The sequence below is a fragment of the Pseudonaja textilis genome, chromosome 10 (genome assembly GCF_049901715.1).
Source record: "Pseudonaja textilis isolate UNSWEBS1 chromosome 10, rPseTex1.2, whole genome shotgun sequence".
NCBI lineage: Eukaryota > Metazoa > Chordata > Lepidosauria > Squamata > Elapidae > Pseudonaja > Pseudonaja textilis.
The window spans coordinates 964218-988832 of record NC_141999.1 but is presented as its reverse complement, the minus strand read 5'-3'; the positions used below and the strand labels follow the sequence as shown (position 1 = coordinate 988832).

The window sequence follows — 24615 nt, the reverse complement described above, 5'->3', positions numbered from 1 at the left end:
GGATGAAAAGGAAGGCAGATTTTCCAGGTGGCTTCGTTTAGCCAGAAAGCTGACAAACACCTGCCTGCTCTTGGCAGAACAGGAGCTCTGCAAACAATGGAGTCATTGAGTGGAGGCGGACAGGAGGCAGGAGGAAGAAAGGGCTGATTCAGAGCTTCCTCCCCTCACCCGCCCATCACCTAGGCTGGCTCTCTGGCGGGCGGGGGAGATTTTTCTCAATGGCTCCTGGGCTCCTCCCATTTCTGTAACAAATAAGGCTGGCTGGGCATTATGCAAAGGCGGTTGACAGAGTGGACGAGAGTGGGACATTTATGAAGGCTGGCCCAGTCACGCACAACTTCTCCTTTCCCCTTCCCCCTACCCCTTTTGGCTAAATATTCCCAATACTTCTTCTTCTTTTTTTTTTTAAAAAAAGGATACATTTGCACAAGACCCCAAAGGGACAACCTAAGGGGATCAGCCAGAAATTAAAGCAATGAGAAGTCATGACTGCCCCACAGAAGCTTCTGCAATAATTTTTAAGATGCCACCATGTTCTGCCATTTCCCCTATCAAAAGTTCGCTTGACAACTCCCTCTGGAAAAGAGGGGAAGCCCCCATGGTGCCTCACACCATCCCCTTCCATTCGTTTCCCCAGAGATGGTATTGCGCAGTTGCATTTACCGTCTCCATTCCTGGATCTGCCATGCAACTCCTGAGCAATCCATGGAACTCTGTCTGCTGTGCTTCTCTTTCAGATATTCCCTATATTTTTTTTTCATTCATCTGCCTTGATTTCATTATTTATAAAGCTTTTGTAAAGTGTTTGAATAGTTAAATGACAGGGTTTAAATTTTGATGGCCTGTCCTTCTACCGGCCATTTTCGCCTCCTCTCAGCCTGTTTTGGAATCTTGGAAATAATTGTATGAACCTAGATAGGCTTTGTCCAGTTGGATGCAGTCTTGTGAATATGGGCATTGTGAACTTTTAAACATTCCTTTCCTCCTTTTTGGCCCATTCCTATGCTAACTTTCATATTGCTATTATTGCCTTTGGGGAAAGTATTCCACTGATTTCTGGACACAACCCTTCCAGTCCCCCAAAGGAAATCCTGAGGCCTTTTGGCAGCAGCATTGGGTCTGTCTGCTCCGAGAAAGTGACTCAATGAGTTTGTCTCCAACAGACCTTTTGAATAAGGATTCCTTTTGTTTACGCAGTGCTTTTTAAAAAAAGATGGCATCTGATTCCATCCCTTCAGCAACCACGATGCAGTGGAATTTACCTTCAGGAATAAGAAGTTGACTGTATACTTTTAGGCTGTGAAATACTGCATTCTCTGGTGGGATCCTTGCCTTGGTGTGAGGGCACAGATTGGACTCATTCCAGGTGCTTGGTTCCTTCCCAGTCCCCACACAGCAGGGACCCTGGTGGGGTTGCAATCTGTGAGGATGGTACGGAGGCCCCACCCCATCAGAGGGAAAAACGGGGCTCTGGACCTTAATATAGGGGGCCAGAGTCCAAGAGGTCGGAATGCTTCCCTCCCCAATGGGGCTGCTGGCAAAGGAAGAGGAGGGGTGGGGGTCCATAGCTGGCACCTCTGGCTCCCCGTCCTCTTCTTCATGGTTCGCTGTGTGCTTCCTCTCTGGAAACTTGTTCATGTGCTATCCCAAGAGAGGAAACTCTTGGGAAAGAGTGGAGGAATATCTGCTTGGGAAGGCTCCGATTGGCTCCTTCAGCCCTTGGGCTCTTCCTGGGTGGTACCCATAATTCTAGACCACTCCTCTTCATTATTATATCTTCATTATTCGCTTTTCCTAAATCCTTGGGAGAAGGAACTGACAAACTCACTTTTGAAGTGGAGATTTCAGGGAGGATCTGCTTTTTTCTACCTGTTCCAATAATAGAATAGCAAATCGCCTAGGAAATCTAGGACAGGCGCAAGGACATCCTTCTTTGAATAATACTTAACGAATGTGGGAATTGCCACAAGGAACGGTGGTGACAACTTTGTAAGAAAGGAAAAGGGACCGTGGTTGGCCACAGGTCCCCCAGGATCGGCAGGGCCGTGGCTTTCACGACCGGCAGTTGCAGGCTTCTCAAAGAGGGGTGTCCTCATTCTACCTTGGAAACAGGCAGCCAAGCTGGATTGCTCTGGGCCAGCTTGGGGGGCTTCTGTTGCTGGGTTCTTTTTTCTTTCCCAGGAAACGGCCACTGGGAGTGGAAGAGGGGAAGAGGGGGGGTGTTTCACTAGGCAGGATATCCAGCGAGTTTCACTGCAGGACAAGGAATTAAATCTAGGCTCCCCAAAGCTTGTTGGCTTGAAACCCTCCCTTCTCCTCCTTCCGAGGTGGCAGCATCCAGGACCGTTGGAGGAGGGAAGGGCGCCACCCGGTCGGTCTTGTGGTGCCTCTGTTGCCCGGTCTTTCAGAAGAGCCAGGGGGCTCCAAAAGGAAGGTGGCTCTTTGCATCGTTCTTGATCTGCCTCCTTGCCTGATCAGGGGACCCATCTGACCGTATTTTTAACTCTTCCGTAATGTGCCCTGGCTCCTTCCAGTCCAGCTTGGAACAGCTGGGGGTGGCTAACTATTTTGTTTTCCTCGTTGGATGCTTTCCAAGCCCACTTGAAAGGTTGCTGCTTCTGCTGCCAGCTTGGTATTTTGAGTATCAGCATCCCCCAGTAAAATACTTCTCATTGCACAGCTGTTTACTCATCCTTCTGACATGGTATCCAAGAGTTGCGGGGCGCAAGTGAGATCTGGAGCTGAAGGCAGCTCTATCCAGCCGCAGGGCTTGGAACTGGGAGGCCGGCATCCAGGCCCAAGTGGCCCAAGGCGACCTGCTGCTTAGCTGAACTCCTACGGTCTATTTCTCCAGATTTCTTCAAATCAGAGAGCCAGTTTGGTCTGGCAATGTAGACACCCGGCTGGAAACCAGGAGACTAAAAGTTGTAGTCACACCTCCGCATGAAAAGCAGCCGAGTGATCTTGGGCCAAATCCCAGGGGACGGACTGGGAGTTCGAGTCCCATCCTAAGCACAAAGGCCAACTGACTACGTGCTTGGGGTGCTAAGGACCCTCTCCTTTGCTGGGTTGCTAACTGGTCAAGTACCTTTCTCCTATATTTTATTTGGATTTTTTAAAGTGTTTTTATTGGTTTTAAACATTTTTAGAATTTTTAGTCATCATGTATTTTTTGAATTGTAAGCCTCCCAGAGTGAGGTGAGATGAGTGGCTACAGACAATTGAATAAAATAAATAAATAAATAAATTTAAATAAATTTATTTATTTATTTATTTATTTAAATAAATAAATAAATAAAAGGAGGAGAACCGAGCATATTGACTTACTTATAAAAACAATAAAGGCAGGTTATATATTCAGGAGGACAGCATTCAGGAGGATAAACCCAGAGAGAAACACGCACACACACACACACACACACACATATTTATGTGTATATTTTCACTTTCTCTTCAGTTCTGGTGTCAGTTTCTCTTTGGATACTGCATAGTATAGTCCTGGGTGTTTCTAAATCCTGCAGAGATTATAATTCTCATTTTACCTCCTCTCTTTTTTCTCTGATGACGGGAGTGAAAAGACTGACTAACATGTAACACACATATATGCATAGGTACATCTGGATTAAACCTGACATTTTATGCCCAGTGAGCCTGAGAAATACAGTTCCTTGGATGCTGGGCAGAAACCGGGCCCTGGTGCACTTGGAAATTAGTTCTCCATCTGCCAAATGGGAAGGAGAGGAGAAGCAGGATTGGCATATAAATAGGCCTTCATAATAACAGAAGACCAACGTGAATTAGACCTCCTTTGTCGAGGAGTTTAGGCTGCCGTGAAATTGGGGGTGTCCCAGATGACATGGCCTCTCCTCTAGAGACTGGTGAAGTAGGCATTCAGGAGGGGTGAGCAGTTTGAAAGGTGGCCCCTGGGGGGCTGCCGCCTTTCCCTTTGGAAGGAGCAATGTGGGGCCACTCGCCCTCCATCCAGGTCCTCAGAAAGGCTCTGCCAGCCTGTCCCCAACTCCACCCCTTTCTTTCCCAGCAAAAGGACACCGAGACATTGGCATGGACCAATGGGTTTTTTAAAAAACTTCTAATAAAATAGATCATTACCTCAGTTGCACACACACATGCACACAAGCCCTCTTTTGCTCACTTCTCCTTCTTTGGTCCCTTGCTTAACCTGTGTGCAAAAAGTGCACTGTGTGTCTAACCCACAAAAAGAGAGTGTTTCTTCATGTCATGATTCCTCTGAATATGTGTGAATGTGTGAAGCCTGTAAATAGATTGCTGTCCTCAGATGTTTGCCAGCTTCAGCAAGAAACCCTTGTGCGTTGTGTCAGGCAACACCATTCTTGTTCCAGAGGAACACAGGAGGAGAAGTTGACAAGAGCCCGGGGGTTGGGGGCAGCTGGCAGCACAGAAGCTGCATCAGCAGCAGGATAAGGTGGCCCTTGTTTGTCTCATGACACAGCTTGGCCCTTGGGCAGGTTGCTGGGGGAGGGGCGGGGGGGGCTGCACTGAAGCCGCAGAGGGAGATAAGGGAGAGCAGCAGCTGGGAGGTGAGGGAGCACTAAGGGGAAGGTCAGGCAGTCCGGCTGTCCCTGGGACAGCATTCTTGTGTGAGATCTGGGTCCAGACAAACACAGACCTAGCCACTGTTGGGCTACCCACCATCTAAGTTAATCAGAATAGAGCTGGAAGAGACCTCCACTGGAGATCTTCTAGTCCAACCCACTGCTCAGACTGGAGACCCTGGCCCATACCATTGAGCCGTGGTGGTGCGGTAGTTAGAATGCAATATTGCAAGCTACTTCTGCTGACTGTCGGCTGCCTGCAATTTGGCAGATCAGATCTCACCAGGCTCCAGGTTGACTCAGCCATCCATCCTTCCAAGGTCGGCAAAATGAGGACCCAGATTATTGGGGGCAAGAGGCGGACTCTCTAAACCGCTTAGAGAGGGCTGTAAACCACTGTGAAGCGGCATATAAGTCTAAGTGCTAGTGCTATTTCAGACAAGTGACTGTCTGGTCTCTTCTTAAAATCCTCCAGTGATGGAGCGCCCACCGTTTCTGGAGGCAACTTCTGTTCCCCTGGTTGATTGTCCTTCTTGTGAGGAAGTTTCTCCTTAATTCCAGGTTGCTCCTCTCCCGGACTGGTTTCCAACCCTTGTTTCTTCTACTGGTGTTTTGGACAATAAGTTGACCTCGCCTCTTCTTTGTGGCAGCCCCTCAAATACTGGAATACCCTTATGATGTTCCTCCTAGTTCTTCTTTTCTCTAGACTAGCCAAACCCAATTCCTGCAATCATTCTTCATATGTTTTTGTCTCCAGGCCTTTAAACATCTTAGTTGCTCTTCCTTGCACTTTTTCCAAAGTCTCAACATCTTTTTTGTAATGTGCTGACCAAAACTGGATGCACTATTCCAGGTGTGGATTTACTAAGGCTTTATAAAGCGGTATAATACCTCACATTGCCTCTGTTTATACTACTAAGGATTGTGTTTTTGGCTGTTGCTGAACACTCCTGATTTATGTTTAAGTGATTGTCCACTAGGATTCCAAGATCTCTCACATTTACTGTTTTTGAGCCAGGTTTCGCCTACTCTGTACTTGTATCTTTCGTTTTCCTGCCTAGGCGTAAAATCTTGCTATTCTCCAGATTAAATTTCATATTGTTGGAGAGAGCCCAATGTTCAAGTCTGTCAATATCTTTCTGGATCCTGAGTTTGTCTTCTGGAGTATTGGCTATTCCTTCCAAGCTCAGTGTCATTTGTAAATTTGATGAGTTCCCCTTCTATTACCTCATTTAAGTCATTTATGAGGACACTAAAAAGCACTGACCCTAAGGTGGAGGGTACCCTTGTGGTACCCCACTGCTTACTTGCCTCCATTAGACATTGTACCATTAAGGGCTACTTGTTGAGTATCGTTTGTTAGCCAGTTACAAATCCATCTGGTGATGATGCTGTTTATCCCACATTTTTCTAGCTTACCAAGAAGTAGGTTGTGGTGTACTTTGTCAAATGCTTTGCGAAAGTCTAAATATACTATGTCCACAGGATTTCACTGTCAATTTAGTCACTTTGTCAAAGAATGAAATAAGATTGGTTTGGCATGATCTCTTTTTAACAAACCTGTGCTGGCTGCTAGTTATAACTTTATTCGATTCTAGATGTTCACAGATTTATTTTTTGATTATTTTTTCCAGTATCTTCCTGGGTATTGATGTTAGGCTGGTTGGTCTGTAGTTTCTTGGGGCAGTTTCACCCCCCCACCTTTTTTTTGAAGATGAGAGCCACATCAGTTCTTTTCCAATCCTCTGGTGGTTCCCCGGTGCTTCAGGATTTTTTAAAGCTATAATATAATGGTTCTAAAATAACATCTGCCAGATCCTTCAGAACTCTGGGATGTAATTCATCAGACAAATGTTCTCTGACCATTTTCTTGCTTATTTTAATTTTTATTTCTGTCTTCTACATTTATGTTTTGGTAGATTGGGCTAGCGTTTCTTTTTGCATGAAAACTGATGCAAAGAATGAGTTAATCAGCTCTGCTTTTTCTCTAGTGCCTGTTACTTCCTTGCTGTCTTTTCTTTTTAGTGGACTGTTTCCTTGACTTTTTTCTTGTTATTTATATGTTGAAAGAATTTTTAAAAAAATATCTTTGACTTTTGTTGCAATTCTTTATTCATTCTGAGCTTTTGCTTTCCTGACTTCATTTTTGCAAATTCAGGCTATTTGCTGATCCTCTGCCTTAGTTACGTGTCCCTCTTTCCGTTTTTTGTACTTGTCCTTTTTGTCTTTCAGTTTATGAGATAGATTTTTGTGCAACCATGCTGGTTTCTTCTTGGATTTCTTGTTTTTCTTTTTCAGTGGTATTATCTTGGATTGGGCTTCTATGATCATATTTTTCAGTGTTTCCCATACTTCTTGAGATGTTTTCCCCTTTAAGATTTTTATCCATGAAATTCTGCTTAGGCTTTCTCTGACTATGTTAAAAGCAGCTAAGTCTAAGACTCTGGAATGATTATGTTCTATTTCTTGTGTTTGCATTAGATTGAATTTCAATAGGATGTGGTCACTCTCACCCAAGATTCCATCACCTTCAACTCCCTCTATCACTTCTTTTCTAGTAGTAAGAATTAGGTCCCGTATAATTAGGTCCTTCTCCTCTAGTTCCCTCCTCTAACTTTTGGAGGACAAAGTTGCCAGCTAAATTGGTTAGGAATCTGTTCGATCTCCCACTTGCTGCAGGGTTTGTCTCCAGTTGAGATTGGGGTACCGTGGCATATTTCCAACATACATTTGTGGATTGATTTGTTAATTGATCTGCCAAACCATGATGAACCAGGACCAGCAGATCAGGCAGCAAGCTGCAAGTCAAACCTCCTCCTCCTCCTCCTCCTCCTCCTCCTCCTCCTCCTCCTCCTCTTCAAAGCCCCAGGTTCGGCCAGCAGTCGGCAAAGAGGTGAAAAGGACGTGTCTCTGGGCCTCTCCTCCACTGCAAAGCGCTGGAAGGAGGAGGACAAAGAGGAGTTGAGGACCCATGTCTCCAACTGTTCAAAAGACAAGATCTGCTCCTAGGTTAACTCCAGATGGTGCTGCGTGCACAAAGTGTTCCATGCATAGAGAAGGGGTACCTCTGACACCTTCCTCAGCCTGCAGCCCTTCAAATGTACAACTCCGAATTTCCTGCCCCTGTGGTACCCCAGGACATGTTTTTTTAGTACGGTTTATTTTAAAAAATGAAAGGCAAGTTAAAAACTAATATAAAGTTAAGAAAAGGAAACAAAGAGAAAACTAGAAGTACAAGAAAGGACGAAAAAGTAAAAGAAAAAAGATATGAAGCAGGGGCTTCTGATCTTTTTAATAGTAGTTATAAGTGCAATTATAAATTTACCTCTTATTCTTTGATTACAACACAACTCTCTTCTTTCTATTCTCTGTCCTGTCTGATTATCACAATCACAAATCATATGTTTATTTCTTTCTGCCTTATGGAAAAACTCCATACGGGGTTTCTAGTCAGCAATAAACATAGATACGGTCGATTCTCTAGAAAAAAAAGTCAGTTTAGCCACCTCAAAAAGACTCAGCATCTTCACCCTTTATTCCTCCATTGTGGGTAATGCCAAATCTTTTCTACCTTTGCACGTACAATAATCTTGCTGCGGTTATCAGGGACAAAACAAATGTCCATAACTTTTCCAACTGTTTGCCCATCAATCCCTGAACAAAAATGTCTAGTCCCAATTGTGTGTCAATCTTTAAAATCTTCTCAATCAATGTGTGCATTTGGACTCAAAATGTTCTTAGCTGATGAAATGCTGCACGATCGAATTTGGGTCGGCCACCAAGACTAGAGATGTACTCTTCTGAGCTTTCGGAGCCCATCTTCGGGGAACTTCGAAATCTTTATTCGTCTGAATGCTCAGGAAGCTAAACCTCTGGTCCCAGTGACACACCCAAATTCGACCTTGCAGCATTATCCTGGGACACATACAGTATTTGCCTTCCCTCGTGACAAAATGTCCCTACTCGTTCACACTTCCAACATAAATTTGAAGTGCCTTTATATATTCTAGATGATTCGTCTGATGATATATATCAACAGAGCATATAAACATTCTCCTTATGATATAAGATAAATTTCAAACCTTTCAACCATATAATTCCCACGGTTCCATTCAATTTCAGATCAGATAACTCAATCCTTTTCTTTCCTTTGCATCTTATAACACCTTATATTTAAATTGTAGTCTATTTCCCCGCCACAAAATTTTAGATATATCCTTCTGCCACTGTATAAAATGGTGCAACAGTTATTCTCTCCAGCAATGAAAGTTGTAGTTTCTCCCACCTTAATATGTCTTTTTAAAATTTCCATATAAATTAGTATTGTGTGGTGCAACTAATTTACTGTCCAGTTCCTCAAACATTTTCTGAAAAAAATCTTGCCTAATTCATCTCTCTGCAGGTTGCTCTAGTGATCCTCCACTATTTTTGCCATTTTTTTCTGGTGGTTGTCATTATGATATTATAATCCAAAATCTCGCAAGTAAGGGTAAGAGACAAGGCAAACTTCCCCTTTTCTCTATTTTTCTTCTTTCATGTCAGATGGCAGGCTGAAGTTACAGTCAGCATCATGATCTAGCTTGTCTTTTGTAGCAAAACAGTTACCAGCTGTCTTGTTCAAAAGCACCTTCGTAATCTTTCAAAATAACTATCCTCCTTATTCATTCTAAACTTTCTTACACCCGCTCGTTAAACTTTTTGTGAAAATTTTTAAAACTTTTTCTTCCTTTGTAATCCAGAAAGGATGTTGAATCACAAAATGGAATTTTCGTAACCTGCCTCTTAGAAAATGTCTCTTTAGCTATAAGTTATTTACCTCCGAAGTGTTCAAGAATTGAGGCTCATGGGTCACATATATGCTGCATGATGACTGTGACCTTGGTTTAAGCCCCTTGACTCCTAGCCAGTCAACTCACAAGTCAGTCACAAAAACCCCAATTCCTGCAATCTACTCACAAGGAGCAACTGTCTGGAATGGAAGTGGGTGATCTCACTGTCTCTCCTTTATCCAGAGAGACTGCACCTGAATTCACTGTTTGGCCACTGATTTCTGCCACAAATGCCATCCCCACTTCTTTTGGGACATCTAGGAAACCTCACCAAAAGCCCACCCAAGACATGAGATGGGGATGGCTGACATAACTTGAGGAGGTGAGCAAAACTTTCTTGATGCCTACCCATGGGTGAATGATAGCAAGGATTAGTCCTTTAAAGAGTTGGGCTTAACTTGACTCCTGGTTCCATCGTGTCAAATCCTTGTAGAATATGCTGCAGAAGGAATTTATACTTGTTTTCCTGACTGCCCAATCGTCCCAGACTTCAGATTTCCTTGTGGTACCACTAAGACTAACCTGCTCAGCTTTGTTTCATGATCAGCCAAGGTACAGGCTTTCACGTATATATGGTCAAAACAAACATTGCTCTAGTAACCCTTCCAATTTCTAAAGTAGACTTGTATTCCCAAATTGCAGGCAGAACCTAAAGAAAAAATAAGAGGCCAGATAAGCTAATGGTTCAGTTGAGCTGAGCTGAGACTTAAGCCTAGTGGGCTGTCTTGATCAGCCCCTATAGCCCCCTCCTGTTGCAGGTAGAGTTTGTTTGGGAACTACCTTAAAAGGATTCTTTGCCCAAGTTCTTTTGTTGCCAGCCTTCCTGTTGCAGAAATCCACCAGCAGTTCAGCTGGCCTGAACTGTCCCAGAGCATGTCTCTGGCATGTCCCAGAGCAGCTGCAAGCTGTGGGTTCTCTGGCAAGGCAGGGAGACCATCTGATTACTTACCAGCTCCCCGGAGCTGCCACTCTTATCTGACCTTGGTCAAATTCTAAGTTGCAAACTGCTCACTGATTTGCGCCTCTGTGGCACAGTGGTTAGAGTGCAGTACTGCAGGCTACTTCTGCTGACTGCCGGCTGCCTGCAATTTGGCAGATCGAATCCCACCAGGCTCAAGGTTGACTCATCCTTCCGAGGTGGGTAAAATGAGGACCCGAATTGTTGGGGGACAATACGATGACTCTGTAAAAACCACTTAGAGAGGGCTGTAAAAACACTGTGAAGCGGCATATAAGTGCTATTGCTATTGCTATCTTTTGGGAAGAAAGCTGTATTAACAGGAAACAAGTGCTGATGGACTGAAGGCAGAAGTAAAGATCATTTATCTTCATTTAACTTTTTATTGCATTTCTTCTGAGTTTTTTTTTTCTGAAAGTGCAAGAAATAGGTAATCCTCAACTTTTGAATTTTGCCCCACGTTATAACCTTCATTACTGCCATTGTTAAATGAACCGCTGCAGTTGTTAAATTCGTAACACCGTTGTTAAGTGAATCAGGCTTCCCCCTTGGCTTGGCTTGTCAGAAGGTCCCAAGAGGGGATCACATGACCCCAAGGGGACACTGAGACTGTCATAACTATGAGTCAGTTGCCAAGCCTCCGAATTTTGATCATGTGACCACGGGGATGCTACAGCAGGCATAAATGTGAGAAACTGTGATAAGTAACTTCAGTGGCGTTATACTTTGACAACGGTCTCTAAACTATCATCATAAGTCAAGGACTACCAGCTGCTTGTGTGGAAAGGGGAACTTTCCCTGAGACAAGACGACCTGGAGGGTTTTGTCTCCCTGGGAGCAGCACTGACTCACTCACAACCCCAGCAAGGGAGCCTCCTGGCCCACTGGCCATGGAGAAGGGTCTACTGGGGCTTCCCAAAACATCCTCTCTCCCGCTAATCGCCTTAAACTACGGGTCAGGGCAAATTCTGAAGGTGCCGTTCGCCCACATTTGACTGCTTCTTGGAAAACACTGCAGACTAGCCACAGCTTTGGGCGAGGGGGCGGGGGGCATTGTCCTCTTTGTGCTTGACCCGAAGGTGTTCCCTCTTGGGCAGAGGATAACCTTCGGGTCAAGGACAAAGAGCCCAACAAGAAGGAGCTCTCGGGCCTGCTGTGAGCCAAGCTCCTGACTGAGTGGGATTGTCTCAGTTGCCTCTGTCTGGGGATCCTGAAGGCAAAGTATTCGCCTTATGTTGAGGGTGCTATACACCCAAGAAATGTGGTTTCCCCCTTAAAACGTGTGTGTGTGTGTGTGTGTGTGTGTGTGTGTGAGAGAGAGAGAGAGAGAGAGAGAGAGTACTGTTGGATTTAGACTGGCAGATGCTGAATGGAAGGAGGGAGATAAAATAAACCCCTTGTTTTCTGAGTACAGGCAGAGGGTGAGAAAAGGGGGGGTTAGAATAAATGGTACAGATTCTTCCTCTTCTATTGAAACAGCAGGTCTGGAGGTGCAGCATTAGGTATTTTATTAGCATAATCGCAACTCAATCATAGGATCGTTTTAATGCCAGTAATTGCTACCAGGAGCTGGACAGCAGAAGGGGCTTCGTGGAAATGCCTGGTCTGGTCCTGCCACCCCTTCATGGACCATCACACCAGGAACAAAATGGCAGAAGGCAACAGATCCCGGCATCTGGAAGGACGGGGATGCCTTGCTGCAGATTCAGGATTTGATGAGAGTACCTTCGCCTGACTCCTGGGTAAAGGCGGTCGATGATGGGCTCTGTGCCTTCCTTCTCTCCTGGTTGGCTCCTTGGAGTCACCTGCTCATCCCCAGGGAAGGGGATGCAGAACTAAAGAGGACCTCAGGCAGGCTGGCTTCTTATCCCCAGTGCTAATTCTGCACCTTATTCCAGGGTGATGTCTCTCTCTCTCTCTCTAGTTAAGGGGAATTTCTCATCAGAAGTGGGTCAAAATGTACCTGTGCCAGCTTGTATAAACGCTGGAGCTCCTGGAGGGGGTCTCAGCCTTGAGACATGGGGATGAATGAGACCCTGGGAATGGCAATGTCTCTCAGAACCTCAATAGAGTCGCCTTTCACACACACACACACACACACACACACACACACACACACACACACCAAAAAACCCACGGGAAGCTAAAGAATGGCCTCCATGTAGCCTGTTTAGCTACAATCTTTACCTCTGAAGCCGGGAAACAATCCCATATTCATAGGATGGATGTTAGAGACTGTCTCCAGAAAGACTGCAAGGTTCGGGACTCAAGTACAGCAACCTTTACTTCCGCTATCCCTGGCCTCGGTCGATCTCGTTCCCTCCTTTTTCTCCCTGTTGTTGTCAGGGCATCAGCCCTTCCTCATCTCCGTCCTTTTTCTTTTGGCTGGAAGGAGAGGTCATTACAGCTGAGAGTGGTTGCAGATCAGGGATTAGTTGGTTTTTTAAAAAGAGTGCCTGATTTTAGCGGCATTCAGTTACTAAACCCACTGAGTTTTTCTCTTCCCCATGTCGGTTTTGGGAGCATGGCTCCAATTCTTCATGTTGCAGTGCTACATCCGCTTCGTATCTCTGTCTAGGGCAGTGTCAAGTAGCAACTGGGGTGGAGCAACTCTGGGAGCTGAAGTCCACGTATGTTAGAGAATTGTAGGTTGACAAAGTGGGGGACCAAGGCATTACATAGGGTCTGTATTTGTATGTAGTCTTTAATTGCGGGGGTGGGGGTGTTTTATCTTAAATCCAGAGCCATCTTTCTTTTGGTAAATGTGCTGAAGTCTGGGGCACCACAATTTTAAGTATGAAGTCTTGGGGAAAGTGGTTTGTGGCACTTACTGCCAGCTGCCAAATTGCATTAAGAGGAACCTAAAAATACCATTCAGATGATTCTTCTGGATGCAGCATGTGAGCTGATGCCTAGAAGAGCTGTCGCATAGCTATTTGGGTGGGGGGAGGCTGTGGGGTTGCAGCAAGGTAGCAACACTGGAGTCGAGACACTTGTCAAGGCCCCCGCAGCAAAGCATGAAGTGGGCATTCATCTTTTCCACACCTAATAAGAGCTTGGGGCTCTGACTTGTGTCAAAACTTGAGAGCAGAACATTCAGCCCCCACCTTCCTGATGGGTTCACCAGCTCTCGTTTGAGAAACACCAACGGGCAAGTGTCAATTATGGCTTCAGTTGGTTTAATCAGGAAATCCGTCAGGTCAAACTTCTACTGATGTTTGAGGGGAAAAAATTATTGAAGGAAGCTCTTGGGGTTAAAAAAGCCCACTTGCTTCCATGGTCACCATGGTTTGATTCTGGATTTTGCTTCTCTGCAACAGGGAGAAAAGGAATAATATGCTTTCTTTTTTAAAGGAACTTTTCTGTCAACAACTCAAACAATATTGAGGTTTTGGCACTAAATGTGCAGTTGACTGCCTGCCTCTTCAGGGATTGGTGTGAATATTTTAATCAATTAGGGGCCTACTTGATTTCAAGTTGTATAATTAATTTGTGCAAGAGCTCACCAGAGCACAGTCTCTATACCTTATGTTAGCCTATTGATCTAGTCTCAGAATAACATATGGTTATGAGTATATAGAAAATATTTTTCCAACACAGACAAGCCATTTTTGCATTTGAGCAACAGTTTATCAGCATTTCAACCCCCATTTTGAGAAATAATTTTTAAAAAGGTTCCCTTCTGCACTTTGGCACTGAAGGAGAACAGAAGCGCTCATATGCAGGTGGACCTAGGTAATGTTGAATTATCCTTGAGGTTCTTTGCTTAGCCTAGATTATTATATTATGATAATACCCTAGATCGGGGGTGTCAAACTCAAGGCCTGGGGATCGGATCTGGCCCACAGGGTGCTTAGATCTGACCCACAGGGTGCCCTGCAAACAGTAACGGTGTTTAGATCTGGCCTGTGGTGCCTTTGCCAACAAAAATGGAGCTAGGGAGGGCCGTAGCCGGCCCTCCTGAGCTCCGTTTTCACTGGCAGAGGGCTGCAGGAGGCCATCGCAGCCAAAAACAGAGCTTGGGAGCCGTTTTCACTGGCAGAGCATTCGGGCCACCAGAGACAGCCCCAACGTGAGTGATGTCAAGCTGGCCATGGCCACCCCTGCAACACCCTCCCTGGCCCCCCAAGCTCAAACACAACCCTCATGCAGCCCTCAGTGAAATCGTGTTTGACACCCCTGCCCTAGATAGACTGTGAATGGAGCAAGAAGGTGACCAACTTGTTCCCTTTCTCATGCATACCCTGTGGTTTTTTCCTTCTTAATTTGTCGCTAGGAGATACAGAGTTTGGCATGTTGGTTTTCAAGTAAATATAGCTCAGCATCCCATCTGCCTGCTTAACAACTCTCTCCGCATATCACAGACAGAAATACAGAACAAGCCAAGGCTGGCATGCTTGCTAGGGCAGGATCCAGAAGCCTTCCAAGCACAGTTGGAAAATGCCTGGTCCTCCCCAGGGCCTCGGGGTGTCCTTGAAATGGTCCCAAAGGACTGATCTCTGTCTTCCTTGCTCAAAACATGCTTCCATTCAGTTGGGAAGAAAGCAACGGGAGCTGAGAGTACCAGGCCAGGATTGGTCCATCACGGTCTGTGTCTTTTTCCTCCGATTCACTTGGCCAGGGACTGTGCTTTTGCTAAGTATTCTGTCCCTGATGCAGGAGGAGAACTTTCTGGTTTCCACCACCTTCGACTGAGGATGTGCTCCCACTGTGGACCATCCAGAGTGAGGCTCTGCAAACCGTGGTGGAAATTAGAGTGGAAGGGATAAACCCTTCACCTGCCATCTCCATCCAGATAGAAACCTGATCTCACCATATTTAAATAAAATTCCCTGCCGCCGCCCCCTTCCCCCCCCTCCAATCCCAGGAGACTTTCTTCATCAGGAAGCTTAGTTCTTGGTTTCAAGTAAGCTAAATAGAGCTCATTGTACTTTGGGGCATTTTGTTGGTTTGAATTGTGTTTCTTTTTCACTATCCTCTCTTCTGGCAGGGAACATTATGCATGGGCCTTCATAGCCACTTGGCAGGTTTCCCATCAAAGCCAATCACTTGAGCTCTTCCCTTCCCCACTTTCTGGGGCTGCCCCGTTGAAGGTAGGGGAAGAATCTATGGAGGCATAAGAACACGGGCTGGGAGCTGAGAAGAAAGCCAAGTTGCTGGGGCTTCCTCTTCAGCTTTTTCCTCTGCCTTGCTAGGCTAGGCTGAAAGGGCAAGAAAAATTATCAAACACAACTCCTCCCATGTTGAAGACCCCAATTCTATGCAACAAGTTCAAGTCTTGCAGGAGAGGGAAATGGCACGATGGAATCCATCTCTTTTGAAGAACGCTTGGACTAATGATATTGAAGGTTCGGAAGAACTTCTCTCCGTCTAATTTTTGGCATTGGTCATTCATCAAGGTAGCCAAATCATTGCCAATCCTGACAGGAAGCCTAGTTGAAATGGGATCACATGTTCATTTTAATTTTGGTTGGAAATCTCCTGACTTAGAAGAATGTAATTGCTCTGAAGCCTGTCAGTTCATTTTTAATTGGTTTAAATCTAAGATAGAAAACTTTGTGGACATTCTGGGATTTAGGCTATTGATGTGCATCAGAACACACAGGTTGCAGACTCTGTTGAGAAGGGGAAGCCAAAAGATGTAGAGGTATGTTTTTACCTCCTCTGGGAAGAAGCAGGTGGCTCTGGGGAAGGTTTGAAGGTTGTTTGTAATCATTCTGGAATGTGACCATTTTTACTTGGAATTATTGAAATATGAACTATGTTTCAGAAGGATGTTGTATGAATCCTTCCCCCACCCCCTGCATTATGTACTTTAAGTGTTCTGCGGCTGAAAAGAGCCTTAAAACTAACTCTGTCCAGACAGTTCAGGATAACTTATCGAATTGGCATAGCCCACCAAGGAAGTGTGGCACATTCCCTGTGGGTTGCTGCCCTCTGCTGAACATCTCCAGATGTTCAAGGCAATCAACATCTCTCCCTTCATTTTATCCCCTGTGCCAGAGAATGACAGGCCCAGAGTGAGTTTCTGTGGCTGACTTTGAACCAGGGTATCAGTCCCAAAACCAAGAATGACATGTGGCAATTCTTCCAAGCGGAGTTCCTTATGGCTTCACACCTATAGATAAATCTTTGCCAAAGTTAGTCCTCTACTATCTGCATCTGCAATATATTCTGGGAACTATAAAGGAGGGGCTGTCTTCATCCTCCTCCTCCTCATGCTATCTGGGCTGAGTTGTCTCTTACTCCCCTGGAATGCATCCCCCTTTTTGGGGAACCCACCTCCTTATTATGTCCTAAGCCAGCATCTCAGGCCCTGCATCACCTGAGATGGTCAGAGTAATAACTTGACTTTGTGTGCACGTGTTCCCTATGAATGGTAGAATAAGGCTGCTGATAGTTGGCATGGGAAGAGCATCTTCCCCAGTAAGAACTTCAAGGCCATCCCTGAATTCGGGCACGCTAAGATGCTTTACCTCAGGGAAGGGAGTTCTTCTCAGTTTCTCCAGGATACTTCCCACAGAAAGTTCCTTAGAAAGATGAGGGCTTGAACTGAATGTTGCTTAACCCCCTAATTAATGGGCTCCTATAGAATTTATGCTACATCTTCTCTGTATTGGTTCTTAGGACAATGGCCAACCTCTCCAGCCTGGCTCAGAGTTCAAGTGACTCTCTCTCTCTCATCCCAGCACATCTCACAGGGTGGTTGTTGCAGGGAAAATCTGGACAATTCTTATGTCTGTTCCTGGTGGAAAGCGGGGACCATAGATCTAGGCAGCAACTGTAGTATACCAACCAAGTGGGATTGCTGTTTAGTATGCTGGCTTTCCCAGAAGCTGCTGAAGTTGTACTTTTGATCCGTGGCACAGTGCTCAGGAGGTGAGAATTGCCCTCCCGCACTAGGAGAGCCCCTCTCTTGCCTCCTCTATGAATTGGGATTTGCTGTCTGATATCCTGACACAGACTTTTGATTGTGTCCCATCAGGGTTGCAGCCAGTTGTTGTTTCACTGGCTCTTGTTGCCATCTCTCCACAGGCTTCCTGTTGTTACAGGGAGGGGGGAAAGCCAGGGGTTTGGGGGGCCCTTGTCCTGCTACCACCATAACTCGTGGAGAATGCGTCCAGCCACGCTCTTCAGCCAGCTGGTGGGAGCTCACTCCTGCAATGAAAGTGTCTTGGAATAAAACTTCCCTATCATACCTTAAAGGGTGGGGCATTAAAAAAAGTATCCCCAACTCCTAGCTGCCAGACTTAAAATATTAGGCATCCCTCCAAGGGAAGTGGGTGGAATGGGAAACCTTTGACCCTCTTTTTGGATAGCAGCATGTTGTGTCCTTTAGAGGCGCCTGGCATTTTTCCAAAGCCAATGAAGAAAAATGGCTTTGAATGCAGGCCAAATCCAAGCAAATGGTTCAGTCTCCAATTTTGGGAGGTGAAGGTGCCTGACAGACCAGTTGGTCCCAATCCTGTTAAAATCATATTGTTTTGGTTTCAGTGCAAACTGGAAAATTGAGGGTTGTTTTTTTTCCTGAAGGAAGGAATGCGCTGGCACTCCTTTTGCTGGCATGTGACCTGGTGAGGAAATAGCAAAAGAATTCCTGGCTGCAAACAACATATTGGTCTTTATTTGTGGGGGGAGGGGCGCATATGGAATTCCTCAAATTTTTTCCTACAGGAAAACAGAGGCCTGGGCAATTTGAACAGCCTGGTGGCTGCTTCTGAAACGGTTGGGAAAGACTCTCACTGCAGCTGCACAACTGCCAGTTGCTGGCCCGGGAGCCAGGCTAGGGAGGGGGGGATTGGCAAGGGCTTGCGAGGCAAGGGCAGGAGGGCTAGAGACGGGGTGCAGACGGGAGCATCTTCTGGCCTGGGGAACCGCTGGGCCTGCAAATGGTGTGCTTGGAAGTGCTGGGGCTCTTCCACCCAGGCTGCCCCCACCGCATCGCCTGGGTCCCCTCCAGTCGGCCAGGGCGCTCCATGTCTCAAAGGCAATTCTGCTGTGGCCCAGCTACCTGCCTTGCAACGGGAATCGTCACCCTGACGCTCCTGGAGTAACTCTGGCAGCAACTGTCCTCTGGGGAGCCCCCTGCGATTCGGCTAGATTGGAGGCATGTTAGCAGCTAATGCTCCATCCAGCCACTATTGTTTCTTAGAGGGATGGTTTTTCTCCAGGAGGATCCCGGCCTGGTTCTTCCCTTGGGGCACCCACTGCCTCTATAACTGAGTCCAGCTACCTTGTTGCTGGCGGTTCTCTTTCCTTCCATTTCCCCAGCATTGGCGCCTTCTCCAGGGAGTTGGGTCTTTGCAACATAGATCCATAGTAGGGTAATCTGAGACTGGCCATTGGTGCCTTGAGTGAGAACTCTGGGCTGATTTGTTTGATGATCCACCGTTTTTTTTTGCTTGGCTGTCCTCAGCATTCTGGGGTGTCTTTTCCAACACACTGTTCAAAAGTGCCAGTGCTCCTTCTGTGCTGTTTCTTGGGGTCCAAAAGGCAGCTTATTAGCCGCTGATCTCCATCATTCACAGGTGAGCATTGACTGGGGAAGCTGGCAAAGAACAGACGATGCTCCGCAACAGCTCCTCCTTGCTTTAGCCATCAGTGGACGGGCTCTGGCAATGAGGCTCCAGGCAGCTGTGGCACTACCAGCTTTGGGCACTGCGTTTCATGCCAGCACATCCCAAATGTGGACTCTGACGCATTTCCTCTCCATGCACCCCCCCCCCCATTCATCTGTTTGTGGTCCTCTTTCACACAACCTCTCTTTCTGGCCTTGCTGCTTTTCAGACAGAAGGAAAGCTTGGGCCAGTTTTAATCTATCTTTGAGGCTATGGTGGCAGCCCAGATGCAGAGCCAGAGAAAGGCCCTTTGTGTACCAACAACGGCTGAGCTCTCCTTGTTCCCAGCCTGCCTGCCAAGAGGCTCTTCGGAGCCTTGTTGCGGAGGTGCTTGCAAGGGAAACGCTGAGCAAGAGGCACCGCAGTCCCACGTGGAAACCTTTCCCGGCCCGCACGGCCCACACCTCAGCCCAGCGCAATTTGGGGGAAAGGGGTGAGAGAGAGAAGGGAGGGTCTGAGCTTCCGAAAAACCCCGGGCAGATTCATGTCCGTCCCTTCCTCCGAGGTATCGATGGCTGCTCTCTCAGAAAGGAGAAAGGCCATCCTTGGGGTGGGAACTTGCACTCCGCACATGCTCTAAATCGCCACTTTCCTTTCCTATTGACACGGGGCTACGACGTCCACTTCGGCTGCCCCAGCTCGGCTCGAGCGGAGCGGGCGAGTTCTGGCGATGCCCAAACGGATGGCGCCCCCACCCCCCCCCCCCCCCGCCCGGCCAACGAGCAGCGGGGACTCCGCCCTGGGCAGGGGCGGCCTTCACTGCTCCGGCCCGGGCCTGCGGGGGCGCGAGGGCGGCCTCGGTCGGCCCGAGCTGCCCCGCCGCGGGGTCCAGGCGGGTTCCGAGGCTCAGCCGGCCTTGCCGGGCGCGTTGGAGGCCGCTCCTCGGCGCCTCTCCCCGCCTTCTTCCTCTCGCCCGCCGGCCTCCGCTTCCTCGCCCGGCGCGGCGCTTCCCGTCGGGGTTGGCAGCAGCCTCGGCCGCCTGGCACCCGCCCGCCGAACTGAGCTGGCGAGGGCGGACCGAGCGCTGCTCGGAGTCGCCCGGCAAGCCCGCCCCTGCGAGGGCGAGGAGGAGGCGGCGGCGGCGGCGGAGGCGGAGCGGCTTGCCTGCCAGCCAGCCAGCCGCCGCCGCCCCCTCCGCATCCATCCATCCGAGCCGGCCTCGCCGCGCAGCCTTTTGTTCCCCCGGCAAGAAGTTTGGGCGCAGGGCGGGCCGCGACAGCTGCAGCCCCGCGGGGAAGGGGAGGCGGCCAGGGCGCTTGACATGCGGCCCCCGGCCGAGCTCGGCGCGGACCGCGGACCGGGCGCTGCGAGGCGGGCAGCGCGGCGCACAAAGGCTCCAAGTAACTTCCTGGCGGGCGGAGAGCGGCGCGGCTTCCCTGCGCGGCCGGCCATGGCAGGAACCTCGCGCCGCCCGGCCGGAAGGGCGCCCGCCGCCGGGGCCCCGCGCCCGCCCCCCGCGCCCGCCCCTCCGCCTTCGCCAACCGGGGGAGCCGGAGCCGGAGCCTGCCCGTGAAGAGGCGCGACCCTCCGGCGGCTGCGCACGCAAGAAGCGCCCGCCGCCCGCCCGATTTCGCCCGGCATGAAGAACTTGCCGCGGCTGGACCGCCAGGCAGCTCCGCCCCCGTCCAGCCCAGCGAGCCGAGCCGAGCCGCGGCGGCTTTGCCGGCGCCTCTCCCGAGCGGAGCCCTGCGGGCCGGGGCAGCGAAGCGCCGGAGAGGCCGGCCTTTGTTCGGCGAGGAGCAAGCGCACCGCGGAGGCCGTCGGGGATGCGCCCGGCCCTCCTTGCCGGCGGGCACTAACGGCCGGGGCCTCCGGGGGGCAGCGCTGGGGAGGAGGGCCGCCTGCCAAGGACCGTTGGCTCTGGAGCCGCCTCGGCAAGGGCGCCTTCCGCCGCCGCCTTCGCCTTCGCCTTGCTCGGAACTGCTGGCTTCCCCGCCGGAGCGCTGGAACGCATCGCCCGCGGCCTCGCTTCGGCGTCTCCCGAGGGAAGCGGAGCCCTCTGAGGCGGCGTAGACTCGGCGCCCTCCCCGGCCTCTAGGGATTTGGAGGGACCCAACTTCCCCCTGCTCGGCCTGGACTTCTGCGAGCGGAGCGGACGGCGGGGCTTGCCGCGTTCCTTTGTGCGGCGGAGATTTTGCCCTTTTAAAGTATGGGCAAGCCGTTAAGCAGGCCTGACTGTTTAAGGCAGAGCCCGGCTTGTTTGGGGAAAGGCGAGGATGAAGACGGCTACATCGAAGACTGCTACGTTCCCCAGAGGTCCATCTATGACACCATGAGAATCAACGAGCAGATCGACCAGGGCTCCAAGCTGGGCCAGCCGGCAAAGAGCACGCTGGAGAAAGGAGACAGTGGCACCATTTCCAGCAACGGGACTTTGGGGGCTCCCGGGGCTCTGGAATCGAAAGGATCAGAAAGCAAAAAGTTGGACGAAAGGGTCATTTTTGATGCTTTGAAACTCAGCAGCGATGTCTCCAAGTCAGCCCCGGCACCCCCAAGGCGATGGCCCAACTTGGAGAAAAAGGAGAATGTCAATCGACGCTCCTGGAAATCGTTTATGCCACCCAACTTCCCTGAGTTTGCTGAGAGAATTGAAGCCTCCTTGAGCGAAGTCTCCGAAACGGCTGTTTCCAACCCCTCCTTGCAAGAGAAGCCTGGCTCTCTCCCTGTGGCCGAAAGCTGCAGCCCCTCAGACCACAGGGAATCCCTGTCGGAGCCCCTGACCCTGGCGCATGCCCCCAAGCCCTCTGGGGTGCCAGGCGTTCAGGAGACGAGGGCGCCAAGTGAAGCCTTGTGTGAGTTTTCTCAGGAAGAAAGCCAGCCCCTTCTGGAAACGGAAGAGGTGGGGGGCGATTTAAGTGGGGGCAGGTGGAAGGGCCATCGCCTTGTGAGTGCAACGTGGCCCAGGCTGCTGAAAAACCCCCTCAGGGCCCCAGGCCTCAGAGGGAACCACGACACCTTGGAGGCAGACGACTCCGAGTGCGTGATGGAAACGGTGCCCTTGTCTCCCTGCCTGAGCGAAGAGCTGCTGGACCCAGGGATGGGCGTTCTCCTCACCCCGGGTCTCCGGGAGAAGACAGAATCCGAGCTGAGATTTGAAGAGGATGAGCGACTGATCATGATGGAAGCTGAGGAGTGGGAGGAAGGCTCCCTGTCAGGAAAGGGGAGGGCGGCTGAGGAAACAAGGGGCTCTTTGACAGGTATTTCTGAAGAAAGGGGACAATTATGTGTTCCATTCGTGACAGTGGAGGAAGCTATAAAGGAGGTTGCTGGAGTCCAAGGAACCCAGAACAGCCCATTGCACCAGCAAGAACTCTGGGATGACTCAGAGTCTCAGGCTGCGAGCTCTGCTCTGGTTCCCCAGGAAACACATCCAGACTTGAGTGCTCTCCTTGGGGAGGGTGGCGGGGCTGGCGGGGCTGGAGCTGGAGCCATCCAAGGGGAAGGGGAAGAATTTGCCCCTGGTTTGGAAGCCTTCCTGGGTCCTCCCGCCCCAGAGCAATTTTCTGACACGGACTCTGTGCAGATGTTCCTTGAACTAGAAAAGCTTTGCATGAATGAGGAGGAGAGAGATGGGGAAGCTCCAATTGAATTTGGGGTGCAAAACATCACGTTTTCTTCAGAAGGGCTGGACCTACTGGAGAATCTGGACTTGCCCTCTGAGACTGTTGCAGAACCTTCCCAACACTTGGCTCACCATGAAATCAGTGCAGCGGACTCAGCCATGGTGTCTGATCTAGAGGATTTTGATGCCACTTTTGGTTCTCAAGTAGTGAGTGCAACAGAGCCGACACTGTCAGAATCTTTTTCTGAACAGGACACTTCTGGGGACTCGGAGAAAGGGATGCTTTCCAATCCTGCAGTTGCAAAAGATGTTGAATTGCAGTGTTGGTGCAATCATTCATCTTCCGTTCCTCTGGTGGAAGAGAATGGAGCAGAACTGCTCACAACTGATGAAGTGGCCAAAAGTCAGAAGGCCAAAGGCCAGTTGGACTTGGGATCGAGAGACTTTGTGGTTTCAGTTCATGTGCCTTGCTGCGGGGCACAAACGCCCTGCATTCGTGTAGCTGAGGAGGAAACGCCTCCACTGTTCAGTAGGACATCTCTGAGCCATGAGGAATTTGCTACAATTGCTGAAGACCTGGATTCTCAGCCAGAATTTGATCTGATTGAAGGGGTGGAGAGCCCTGAGGAACAGGAGCTGTTGGCTTCTCACGAGCGGAATCCTTTAGCAAAGAGGATGGATTTTTCAACTTGGGATGTCCCCGAGCTGGGCTCTGAGGACGAAGTTGCAGAGCTAGACAAAGAGAACGTTCTCTTTGCAAGACCTCCAGAGGAAACAGGAGGGATGGGGGACTTTTGGCCACCTTTGCCAAGTGACTCTGAAGTGATGCAGGGCTCTGAGGAGTCCATCAAGGGGCACCTAGGGTGCTCCGACAGCCGGAAGTATATTGACACTAGCAGGAGGTGCCAGCTTGAGCTTTTGGCATGGCCAGTAAGCACCACGGAAGTGGTAGCGAGCAGGACTTTCCTCCAAGCGGAAGAGTCAAAAACAGCTGAGCAGGTAATAGTTGGTCCAGCTGTGGAGAGAGACTTTATGGAGCCTGGAATCCTGGAGTTGCTTTTTGGGCAGAGTGGGAGGAGTGAGGTAACAGGGGAAAGGGAAAGGGATGTCAAGTTTGTAGGTGCCGCCTCCCACCCATCCCCTCCGGCAGATCGCTCATGGGACGCCCAAGGGAGTGTTGAAGTTTTTGCATGCAGGCTTGAAGAGGAAGCTGCTTCCTTCAGCCCTTTGCCTGGGGATGAGGATATTGATGTCCTTTCAGATGCCATAGAGGAGCTTGCCAGCACCATAATGGGTCCCTGCACCACTAATGCAACTGACTTCACATTATCGTCCTTGTCAGGTTCACTGACTTCGATCCTAGCTCTGGATCTCCCTGCTGAAGATGCTACAAGTTTAACTGGTGATGGAGATGACTCTGAAACAGCCACGTGGGTGTGCAACATCCAGGAGCTGATACCAGCATTACAAACTGCACAAGAGATCTCTCTCCCCGTGCCCCTCCGCCCCATTCAGTGTCCAGACAAGGAGGAGCTGCCTGTTCAGGAAGGGCGGACCATGATACCCAGTTCCTCGGAGGAATCTCTTCAGGTGGTCCAAGGGATGGATGAGAGTATTTTGCCATTTAATGTCGGCCTGGAAGCTGCAGAGCATCCTTCACCATGGGAAAGCAGCCTTCCGATTCTGGCATTCGAAGCCTCAAGGGATGTACCGCCTAGCCCATCTCGGTTGCCTGCCTCTGAAGCTGAAGAGAAGGAGACCCATCCTATGTCCGGCATGGAGGCACTTTCTTCCTTCTCCACTGCTGCTGGAACCAGTGAATTGGTTCCAGATAATGAGGTATTTGTTTCCTAGTTACTCACACTCGGTTCCATCTAATAGTTGAGGAGTTAATCTGTAGTTTATGAAGGACAAGAGAATACTCAGCTCCGCTATCCTATTACAGTAGAGTTGAACATCTCCTTCCTTTTGAATGGCAGTTGGGTTCTGTAATCCTACTGAATGGCCTTGGCAGTTGAATGGCTTGAGGCTTCCATAAAATGCTGGTACTTGTTTAAGGAACAAAATCGTGCAT

General features: G+C 49.1%; 2 protein-coding genes across 2 annotated transcripts in view; both read left to right on the top strand.

Moving 5' to 3' along the window:
- LOC113437698 (microtubule actin crosslinking factor 1) overlaps positions 1–24615 on the top strand; it is a 282960-nt gene that overhangs the window by 203743 nt on the left and 54602 nt on the right.
- LOC148124879 (uncharacterized) lies at positions 21129–24395 on the top strand. The gene has a single exon (XM_087939499.1). It carries the CDS (start codon positions 21129–21131, stop codon positions 24393–24395), a length of 3267 nt encoding a protein of 1088 aa, XP_087795625.1.

Excerpts from the sequence above, each read along its gene's own strand:
- LOC148124879 (XM_087939499.1), top strand. The coding sequence starts at position 21,129 with ATGGGCAAGCCGTTAAGCAGGCCTGACTGTTTAAGGCAGAGCCCGGCT.